Source organism: Furipterus horrens, unplaced genomic scaffold (assembly GCF_987537825.1).
Source record: "Furipterus horrens unplaced genomic scaffold, mFurHor1.1.pri manual_scaffold_2, whole genome shotgun sequence".
NCBI classification, from domain to species: Eukaryota; Metazoa; Chordata; class Mammalia; order Chiroptera; family Furipteridae; genus Furipterus; species Furipterus horrens.
Window position 1 is genome coordinate 10,685,156 of NW_028327172.1, and position 12,137 is coordinate 10,697,292.

Consider the following 12,137-nt stretch of genomic DNA (forward strand, 5'->3'; position numbering starts at 1 on the left):
ATGAAGAATGTCACTGGAGTTACTACATTTGTACTGAAGGGCTTCACAGAGAATCTTGAGCTGCAAATTTTCTTATTCTTCCTGTTCCTAGCAATTTACCTGTTTACTCTGATGGGAAATTTAGGGCTGGTTGTATTGGTCATTGGGGATTCCCGGCTTCACAACCCCATGTACTATTTTCTGAGTGTGTTATCATCTGTAGATGCCTGCTTTTCCTCAGTAATTACTCCAAATATGTTAGGAGATTTTCTGTCAAAGAATAAAGTCATTTCATTCATTGGATGTGCATCACAGATGTTTCTTGCTGTTACTTTTGGGACCACGGAATGCTTCCTCTTGACTGCAATGGCATACGATCGCTATGTGGCAATCTATAACCCTCTCCTCTATGCACTTAGCATGTCGCCCAGAGTCTATGTGCCACTCATCATTGCTTCCTATGTTGGAGGCATCTTGCATGCTTCTATACACACAGTGGCCACATTTAGCCTGTCTTTCTGTGCCTCCAATGAAATTAGACATGTCTTCTGTGACATCCCTCCTCTCCTTGCTATTTCCTGTTCGGACACTCACACTAACCAGCTTCTGCTCTTCTACTTCGTGGGCTCCATTGAGATGGCCACTATCCTGATTGTCCTGGTCTCCTACGGCTTCATTCTGCTGGCCATTCTGAGGATGCGTTCCAGGGAGGGGAGGAGAAAAGTCTTCTCCACATGTGGCTCTCACCTAACTGGAGTGTCAGTTTATCATGGAACCATCCTCTTCATGTATGTGAGACCAACTTCCAGCTATGCTTTGGACCATGACATGATAGTGTGGATATTTTACAGCATCGTGATTCCCATGCTGAATCCCATCAGCTACAGTTTGAGGAACAAAGATGTGAAAGAGGCAACGAAAATGGTGTTTGGGAAAAACGTGTGCATGAATAAAGTACATTTTCACCCTAACCATTAAATTTAAATAAATTAACAGTGGTATTTGTTGTCTTTATATCAAAAATTATAATAAAAATGTTTTAAATAGTGTATTAATGTGTCCCTATTCTTCTTAGACCTTTTTATGTAAAGAACAGAGTCATACCTCCCCCTGTGCAGTTTCCCTCACATGCAGGAAAACTTAATTCATTTTCAGATACACACACCCAGACAGAAATATATATTTACATACATGCTGATAGTGATTTATCAGTCTTTCAGGACTGTTATAACAAAGTGAAATGGAGTAGTTGGCGGCTTATACAACAAAAATTTATTTTTCAGTGTTCTATAATTCATTTCAGCCCTGGCTGGTTTGGCTCAGTGGATTGAGCGTCGGCCTGCGAGCTAAGTGTCGCTGGTTCGATCTTCCAGTCAGGGCACATCAGAGAAGGAAAACTCTGACTCCAAAAAACCTCCGCTGCCTTGCGGCATACCTCTTCAGGGGAAAGGCTAGAGGAGTAAACCCCGACAGAAAATCTGGAGCCGGAGTCCCTAAGGCGGTTTGACGTTGTAGTCAACACCGGCAACTCCTGCGGCGCACCTGAAGCCAAGCTGTATTGACTCCGTCTTTCCCTTGGACCCTTCAGCTACGAAGAGAGGGGGGTCTGCTGCATGGGCAACAGCAGACCCTCCATATCACCCTGCCCAGGCTCTGTAGCTTCAGCTTCACTGGAGAGGACACTCCAGCGTCATCGCAAGATGTCGATTCAACACGGGAGGAGACAGATACCGTGTCACTCCCGAGTCGGACTGCACAGCCATTCTCGACGGTGCAGATAGACTCTTAAGAAGCTACACCATCGTCTCTCGAGACAGACGGCTGCCGCCGCCGCCGACGATAATTCATTTCTCAGTCTGAGATCAAGTTAATGGCAGGGCTGGTTTCTTCTGCTGCCCCTCTTCTTGGCTTGTAGATAGCCATCATCCCCCTGTGTCCTCAACCTGTTCTGTTCTCTCTGTGTGTCTGTGTCCTAATGTCCTCATCTTATAAAGGTACCAGTCACATTGGATGAGGGGCCGCCCCAAAGACCTCATTTTAACTTAGTAACCTTCACGAAGGCCTCATTGCCAAACACATGCAGTCACATTCTACAGTACACATGTTAGGATTTCAATATATGAATACTGATATGTGTGTGTGTGTGTACATATATATGTATACATAGTCACACATACATGTAATCTTTTCTTTAAAATGAATAATATCCACTTTCATGTCAATATGACTCAAACAGAAATCCAGATTCCAATTATAAGTAACTTTATGATTACATCTGACAAGCTTGAGCAAAGATCCCCTAGTTGATACCAGAACTATAGCTCACCTATTCTTATACCACTGTCCATGGAATCATTGGTATCTGACTCCAGATCAAAGCACTCTGCTCCTTCCTTAGGTCTATACATTGACAGCAGTCTAAGTACGGCCTGAGGCTTGGAGACCACAGATACTGTTTGAGAATTCCTGGTGTCATTACCATGCTGTGTGTGAGGGTGCATTTCATTCCCTTTTATTATTTCATTCAGAAAACAATATGAAATTCATTCTTTCGCTTCACACAATAGACAAAGGTGGGCAGGCACATTTATAAAGATCATATTTAAACATTAGTATGACAAAGGACGAGCACAATTTGGAGAGTAAGACACACCTGGCTTGCAGTCAGAACTCTTCAGCTGGGCCCCAGCACATCTTTATGTGTTTCCCTGGAGGCCTGGTCTTGACCCAGGTTTGTTTGGTCTTGTTTTACTTTGATCCCTCTCACCCTGGGATGCCCGTGCAGATACAACCACACCTCAGTCCCCAGGCCCAAGAACCAAGATACAGAAAAGCATCCCTTCTCTGCTCATGGTTAGCCCTGCTTCCAACAGACCTCATTTTCATTGCCAGTGAATGTGTTTTTCAACAATAAGTTTAAGTGGTTGTGGTCCTTCCTTCTTCTGTTTTTTCCTTCCTTTTTCCTTCCTTCAATTATTATTAATTTACTTTTATTTTGCGAAAACATTTTTATTTCCAACCAAAAAAACCTCCTGAGAACATAAAGTACTAAGAATATTTCTTAAAAGTGGGATTATAAAATCTGAATAACACCTCAACAGTATAAACACAGAATATCTCTTATCACAACATATTCCCCCCAACAATTTTTCTGCAACTCTTACTCATATTTAGAATTCTCTGAACATGCTATTCACCCAATTCCCTCCTTTAAATGTCTCTTCTTAATGAGGTCTCACATGCTAATTATAATTTTTCTCCTCACTTGCTTTTTAAAAAAATTTTTTATTTTTCGATTACGGTTTACATTCCATATTATTTTTCAGTAGTTTCAGATGTACAGTAAAGTGTTTCGCTGCTTCAAGTGCCTGCCTAGCGCATACATGTTTATCACAATATTATCGACTTTATTCCCTGTGCTATAATCAACACCTTGTTACTGTTCTGTAACAACCCATTTGTACTTTTCAATCTGTTCACCTTTTTCACCGAGCTTTCAACCGCCTTCCCCTCTAAAAACTCTCCATCTGGTCTATTTATCTATGAGTCTATATCTACCACAATTCTTTGTTGAATTTAAGCAACGCATTTCATGAAATCTCATTTTTACACATACTCTTGTTCATATTTTCTATATCCTATATATGTGTTACCGATACATGTAGACTTTTATTAGTGTGTGCGTCCTTGTGTTTGCTTATGATGTATTTTCCTGATATGTTTTTATTACCAATAAATATTTAAAACACACTTTATCTTTTCACATAATATTTTTGAATAGGGAGTACTTCTTTGGAGCCCTCTTCTCTCCTTCATATTTAAATGAAGTAAATATAAATACACTGGGCAGTATTTTTTTCATGGGGGGGTGAGAGTTGTTCCAGTGCATCTTTCTTAGCTTTACACCTCGAGGTCTTCACGCTCTGTGGTCAATAAAATTTGTGTTGCTGGTGCTGATTTTGTTGTTGTCTTTGTACATTTTTAAGGCCATTCTTTCATCAAATGCACATGCACTGAAATAGTTTCTGGCCAGCAGACTTGTAGGAAACAGGGGTCCAAACAAAACAAATAAATAATACCAAAAATAGAAAAATTAAGATAAATACAGCAAGCGTTGAAGCTTTCATTTTAATTGCTTTAATAAAAGACTCTGGTAAAATTATGCTGATACATTACAGGTTCAAACCGTACATAAAAGTAGACTTTATGACAAACGTAGCACAAAGTATAAGAGGGAAGAATTTGGTCTTTACTGTTATAAGTTTCTTGCATTAAAATTTATGATGTATATTATTTTCAGTTGACAATGTTATATTAAACGTGAATATTATAATTTCTATGGTTAGCACGGAATAGAGAAAATACACATTACAGATATTAAGAATGAAAAAAAGGAAATCACTTGGTCCCACAAACAGTAGAGGATAATAATAGAATATTATAAACAACTTTTTAATACAAATTTTGGCAATGAAATGAAATATGCAATTGTTTAAAAATGCCCACTTCAGAGAAACATGGATCGCCTGAATAGTCCTTTATCTCGTAAATAAATTAATTTATTTCTTAAAAGCCATACAAAAAGTCTTTCCCCAGTGTATGCACAAAAATTTGAAAACTGTTTTTCCAATGTGAACATGACACCTTTGTCTCAGAATGAAATGCGCACAGTACTGAAGGAACCCTATTCAATGATGCAGAACAGGACAACATCTGGGAGACAGCAAGCCAAAACCAGAGAGGAAGCCTAGTTTCCGGAATGACTTCGTGGAAAAGAGTCGTCTGCAAACCCCAGTCAGCTAAGCTCTGCAAGGTTATAACCAAGGACGCTTTTTCCCTTGGGGAGCTACTCTGTCCGTGAATCCCTTTGTACCACCAGGGTAACCTGTACCCTGACTAATACAGACTCCCTTTTCGACACCATCCCATCATCACTGCTTTTTCTTTTACAGAATTGCTCTTTCTGTAAGTAAGACTGTACCTGTGTGCTTGAGGAGACTGAGCTCATATTGCCCAGGTCACACTGTCTTCTATCAGCAGCTCGGAGAATGTTTACCAGCAACATACACCTTTCAACGGTCCCTGGTGTTTTATTTATGCTTTCTGTAATATAATAATCAGTTCTGATTTTTTCACCTCTGATAATAGTGGTATTCTTATCATGGAGTGGTGATGAAGAACGTAAACTCTCAAGTCAGACTGTCTGGGTTCAGATACGAGCTAGTTCTTCAGTGGAGTGACTATGAACCAGGTGTTTTCTCCCTCGTTCTTCATTTCATCATCTGTAAAATTTGGCTTTTCGAGACATCCACTGAGGCATCGCTCTAAGCGATGGCCATTCAACATTGAATAAAGTAAGAAAAGGCCTGTGCTCACTGAGCTTACGTGGTAGGTGGGGGTGGGGGACCGAGGCAGAACAAAAGGCACAAGCTACATATGTAAAATGTCACATGGAGACAACTGTTATGGAAAACAGATGAAGCATGAACATGTGCAATTTTAAATATGATCATATAGGATGTTCTTATCAAAAGGAGACTTAAGAAAAATATTATGCAGTTATCAATGAGCAGGGAGTTTCAGGATAGAGAAGAGAATAGAAAAATTCCAGGCAGTGACCGGACTCGCGTGTACAGGAAGACATAGGACATCATGTGGCCAAAACAAATAGAGCATGAGGACTAGAATAATAAGGAAGGAGTTTTTGGAGGTAAGGAGTAGGGGCAAGATCATTTTGCACCAGTGGCCTCTTGTAAAGGTTTTGGTTTTTTACTTTTAGTGTAAGATTTGAAGTCTCAAGTCTTCTTGCAGGAGAAAGTGATATGAACCAACTTACTGTTTAACAGTATCACTCTGGCTCTCACACTGAGAATCAACTCAAGGAGGATAAGGCCAGAACACAGGGACAAGCTAGAAGGCTGCAACAATGATCCTAAAACCGAGATGTTTCATCATTGGGGGTGGGGAAGGTTGACAGCAGAGAAAGTGTTGAGAAGTAGTCAGACTCCAAATCCATTTTGTAATTAGAATCAGTGTATAATAATATGCCGATGATTTGGATAGAAGGTGTAGGAGACAAATAGAAAATCCCAGAAACATTCTTAAACCTGCTGGAATAAGTATCGAGATGGCTTTCCTTAGGTGAGATAAATATATGGGTATTGCTAGCACCTAACTGAAAGTTTTCTTGTGGAGATAAACTATGTTAATTTTATATCTAAAAGCTATTAGATATTGTCTGGCACATGGTAGATGCTCAGCAAAATATACCTCCTGCACATGATCCAATGACCAGGGCAACACAAACTATTTTAGTCATAGCCATTGTGTAAAGTAAAGGGTTCACAGTGGCCATGTAGCGGTCATATGCCATCGCTGCCAGCAAGAAGCCCTCAGTGGTAAGGAGTGACATGAATAAAAAGTATTGCACAATGCACGCAAAAAAAGACATTGTCTCCCGTTCAACAAAGAAGTTCATTAGCATTTGGGGTGCAAAGACTGAGGAAAAGCAGGCATCAACAAAGGACAGGCAGCTTAGGAAATAATACATAGGTGTTTGGAGTTTGGGAGTTATGTGGATTAGAAAGAACATTCCTAGATCCCCCCCCCCCCAAACGAATGGTATAGATGAGCAGAAAGAGCACAAAGAGGAACACTTTCAGTTCAGCACGATCTGTCAGCCCCAAAAGGATAAACTCGGTAACCGATGTAAAATTAACATCAACCATGTGTTTGTTTGTTTTCCTTGGAACCTGTTAATGAGAAGAAGATGGGAATGAATGGAGAATAATCATTCTGCACTATTCAGACCACTTATAATCCCTAACTAACTGTGTGGCTTGTGTTATTGACTGCTCTGCTCTGATTGCTTTATCTATAAATTTAGAAAATTTTAACTAGAAAGTCTCTAGATTTTCCAAGCAATATTTATTAATATGTACTTTTACAAGGAAATTCCATGGTGTAAAATGAAAACATTAGCCTTTTAGCTTCAGGGTGCATTCAAAATGCTGGTTTTAATGTGAAGGGGAAAACAATGAGTTCATTTTATTCTAAAATATGTAAAGAAATCCAGTTTAGAAAACATAATAAGGTTGAAATTTTAATCTATGGTACCATGAAACTCTTTTGAACTCCCCATTTTGGATTTTAAAGTACTTGATGTCAAATATATCAGATGTAAGAATAAACTTTACTGTGGCACTTAAAGCAAGATATTCCACTTATGCCTTTCTGTTTTGTTGATACTCCACATTTTTTTTAACTTGGATATTATGAAAGGCAAGGCCCTGACTTCCACAATCTCTGGAGCTATCCTTAGAAAATAGCCAGAGCTACTGGCTTTGGAGAAGATTGCCCACTGGGAACAGGAGAGGGCACTCTGAGCTGGGATATGAAGCATAGTCAATAACAACATTTTATAATTGGTCTTTGATATCCGATAGGAATATCTTACTCTGGAAACCCAGGAAACAGAGTCTAAACTTTTTCTGAGAAAAAACAGAGCAAAGCTATAAAATAAAACAAACCTAAAAAAAAATACAGACATTTCTTCACAATATATATATATATTTTTTGGCTTTTCAATTACAGTTGTCCCATTTTTCCCCCACTCAGCCCACCCCTTCTCCCACAATCATATGCTGCAACACATTTCTTAGAATAGGCAATGTCTTTTCTACTAAATCAATGCAAAATTGTTGATTTTTATTTCACTTTATCTGAAAAATTTAACAATATTTTCACAATTATATTAAAAATAAATATTTAAAACAGTTTAAAGTATGGTAGCTTTAGCTCCAAGGAAAAAAGAATGATATTTTTGGTGGTTTCATCTTTCACTTATGAGACAGAGACATTATATTTTGAGAACAGTACGTAAGACTCAGGAAAGAATGGCATTGCCAGATTACCATAATAAGAAGAAATAAAGAGTTAACTGTGTTAGATCTAGTTGCTGACAGGTAAGTAATCCCCGTGAAAATATGTAGTTATGACGGATTGCAATTAATCCTTTAGGAAAGAATACTTAAAATGGAATTAAAACATTGATTTTTCATAGTTCCGTTAGAGTTGTGTAACAATTTTGATGTTAATGTAGAAAGTGAAATAGTGTAGGATAAAGAGTAGGAATACGTAGCCAAATTGCAAATTGTTCCCACCCCTGTAATTTGAAGTGTTTATCAGATTAAAATCTGAACATCATTTTTTTTCTTTCCCATCCTGATTTGCAGGAGGTATGTATATTCAAATAAGTGAATTTAACTTACCAATGGGAAAAAAAGTATCCAACACCTTAGCTCATGGAGGAACCTCATGACCATTGATCTCCATGGTTTATTTCTCTAAATTACCCACCAAACAAAAACGAAAACAAAATACAAAAATAGTAGTGTTTATAGTCACTCATAAATTAGGTAAATGATAGAAGAGATAGGTAGCAGAATTGAAATTCCAACTTCTTCCTTAATATATAAGAACTAAAGATATAACCTGCAGGGTGTGAAAGCAAGAACAAGATGATCAAAACATAATCATCTCAGAAGATAAATTTGGATAAAACATTCAGTTCTGCGTTTACCTTAGTCTAACGGGAGTCGGGTCCCTGGTGTTAATCTTCTGTGCTTCTTGGGGGATTTAAGAAACTCTTAAGAATATAATGACTCCCTTAAGACATTTACTTTTGAATGTTATGATCCATAGAAGAAACTATGGGACAAGAATAGGTAAAAAAAAAAAAAAGAAAAGAAAAGGAAAGAAAACAGACTATAAGATTTCTGAAAAAAGAATGCAGTAGAATTAGCAGTGATGCCTGCCTGGTGCTTTTGCCAAGGGAAACTTTTCAGAACACACAATGTGGGCCTCATCGTCAAACACACACACATACGTACATGCGTGCGTGCAAAATCAAAACTCAAACATAAGTAGGATTTCAGGTGCTAGAACCTGATAAAAATTCTATTCCTCTATTTCCTTGAATTACGAGAATGGCATAAAAGAAAATTAAAACTATTGTTTCTTCAAAGGCTGCCTTGAAATGGGCCCACCTGCCCATCTCTTGAATGTTTTCTTTTCAGTCTAGCATGTGTTCACTGACAGAACATTTTGGTACTTTTGCCTTTTCCTTAAAATGACATATGAGGGATTCTGGTAGCAATATTTTGCACTGTTCTGTTACATATGGAACTAAATAAGAAATGTTCTTTATTCCTTATTCTAAAAGCAATTAATTTTTTTCTTCGTAAATGCAAATTTCCTAAATCCCTAAGTTAAAAGCTAATAGGGCAGGGGATAGGAGTAGGAATTAGGTGACATTCTAAGCATATATTAGGGCAAATGGAAATTATTATTTTAGAAGGCCTACAGCATTTCAAATATCTGATACATTTTGTTTCTTTTAAAACATATAATTCATTCCCAGTCTATATAAAAAGAATTATATAAGAAATATACAGAATGAATATGAAGAGATTAAATCTCAGACCAATATTAATTTTCTTCTAGAAAATTGTAAATTAAGTACAGTAAGTTGTATAAAAACATTATAAATGTATGTAGAAAAACTGCAAATAATTGCATTCAGAAAGTACCTCTCAGGCTCTTCATCTTCTATAGGGTCTATCATTCATTTGAAGTTACATGCAATACCATGTTTAAAAGCACATATTTATAAAAAATGTACTCATCTCAATCATTAGCTACCCAAATGTATCCCCACTAAGACCTAATGACTTTATTAGCATTGACACTGATATTAAATAAAAATAATATTTAGAATACATATAGTGTTGCAATTATTTTAAAGAATTGACATATATTTGTTAGTATGCACCCCTCACCTTGCAGAATTATTTACAATCGCCAAGATTTGGAAGCAGCTCAGGTGCCCTTCAGTAGATGAGTGGATCAAAAAGCTGTGTTACATTTACACAATGGAATACTACACAGCTGTACGAAAGAAGGAATTCTTACCAGTATTTTGAACTCTGCATCTGATAGATTGCTTATCTCCATTTTGTTTAGTTATTTTTCTGGAGTTTTGATCTGTTCTTTCATTTGGGCTGTGTTTCTTTGTCTCCTCATTTTGGCAGCCTCCCTGTGTTTGTTAGAGGTGCTTTGACTCCATGTCTTGGTAGTGTGGCCTAATGTAGTAGGTGTTCTATAGGGTACATTGGCACAGCCTCCCCTGTCACCCAAGCTGGGTACTCATGGTTTTCCCTTTGTATGGGCTGAATACACCCTCTTCTTGTAGTTGGGCCTTGAGTGCTGTTGGAAGGTCAATGGGCCAGTCAGTGGCAAGGATTGTCTGTGACCACTGACCACCAACCTCTGTCCTCCCTGGATGATCAGCTGTGCAGGGGCAGGGTGATGGTGCCCACTGGGTGCACTGGCATTGGGGTTTTCCAGATGGCACAGGCCAATTTCAGCCTCCACTTGTGTTTTCCTGGGGTCACCCTGCCTGAGCTATAAAGCAATCTGAGATGACTGCTTCTTGTTCTAGGCGAGATTCCCAGGCAAAGCCAAGCAGTGAATCTAGGCTGGCTGCTGTTAGTGTCATGTCTGGGGCCACTTAGCAAGAGGTACAGGGGTTGGGGGCTCACTGCAGCCAGCTGTTACTTATTAGAAAGAATTTAGGAAGTTGTGAAGCATGAGCCATTCATAAGGAAAAGCCATCTTAACAGGTGTAAGTTGGGTGGGATTGTGCCTCAGGCGATCTCCAGGGAGGAGCAAACAGTGTTGGCCAGGGTGATGGAGTCTCAGATATGGCACCTGGCTACCAGCTTTGTTGCTCTATGGCTCTGTTGGGAAGGGTTCAGAAAGGGACAATGTCTTCTCACTGCTTTTCTATCTTGGAGAAAGCTCTCCCCCAGATCTTGTCTTGATGCCAGATTCTTCAGTTCCTCCCTACATGCCACTGATGCCTTTCAAGCTGCTACCCTTGTGCTGGAGCTCTGAGGGAGTGAGTCTGAGTAAGTTTGTGTGTGGGTTCCTTAAGATGAACTGCTTGGGATTCCATCGGTTTCTTCCACTGACTCAATCCCTGCTGATTTTTTCAGCCTGAAGTATGGGGACTTATCTTCCTGGCACTGGAAACCTGGGCTGGGGGGCCTGGTGTGGGGCTGGGACTCCTTTCTCCCAGGATATCCTTCCCAAATTTTTATACACCACACATGGATGTGGGAGCAGCCCATTCCACATCTGATTTCCTCAAATCTGTAGTTGCCAGACTTCCAGTCAACTCAATTTCTAAAGGTTCTGAGTGATGGTTGTTCTATAATTTAGTTGTAATTTTGATGTGGTTGTGCAAAGAGGTGAACCATGTTTACCTATGTCACCATCTTGACCAGAAGCTCCTAGAATCTTTTTTAAAGGGATCCAAGATGGAAGCAGAGTAAGTGAAGGATACACTCACCTCCTCCCAGGACAAATCTGGAATTAAACTAACATATAGAAAAGTCATCGTAATAACCAACTGAAGACTAGCTGAAGAGAATCTTTTTAAAATTAATAATTTACCACACTTAACCCATGGAAAAATTTTCAACAGTTTAATTACTTTTTCTATTATTTATGCCATTTTCATCCTATATTTTGCTTTGCATTAAAATTACCTTAGAATATCACTTCTGGTGTGGCTTTGATCAGTAGATTTGTTAAAATTTATTTTTCATTACATTTGACATACAGTAGTATTACATTAGTGTTAAGTCTACAACATAGTGCTTAGACATTTATATACCACAATGACTAGTACCCACTGAAAACATGTACAGTTTTTATGATATTACTGACTCTATTCACTAATCTGTACTTTATGTCCATGGGTATATTATGACTTAAAGTTTGTACTTTTTTATTTATTGTTTTTCTATTACAGTTGTCCCATTTTTTCCCCTCATTGCTCTCTCCTACCCCACCCACCTACCCTCCCATATTCAGTCCCTATTCTGTTGTCCATGTCTGTGGATCATTCATACTAGTTCCTTGTGAAAGAAGGGGAAGGGTCTAATCAAGTTTGTACTTTTTGATCAGTCAATATTCTTTAACATTTTTGCATATTTACCTTTTGGGTGTTTTTCTTCATTATGTCCTAATTTAATGTTGGGATAATTTTTGTATGCTTAAAACTTGTTTTACTATTTCCTATTATATAGCCT

At 38.4% G+C, this 12,137-nt stretch overlaps 1 protein-coding gene across 1 annotated transcript; it reads left to right on the forward strand.

The window, feature by feature from the left end:
* LOC150017823 (olfactory receptor 5T2-like) lies at window positions 1-957 on the forward strand. The gene has a single exon (XM_090267248.1). It carries the CDS (start codon window positions 1-3, stop codon window positions 955-957), a length of 957 nt encoding a protein of 318 aa, XP_090123374.1.
* Window positions 958-12,137: the final 11,180 nt, after the last annotated feature.

What these genes read in the sequence shown, in the direction of transcription:
- LOC150017823 (XM_090267248.1), top strand. Translation starts at nt 1, where the DNA reads ATGAAGAATGTCACTGGAGTTACTACATTTGTACTGAAGGGCTTCACA.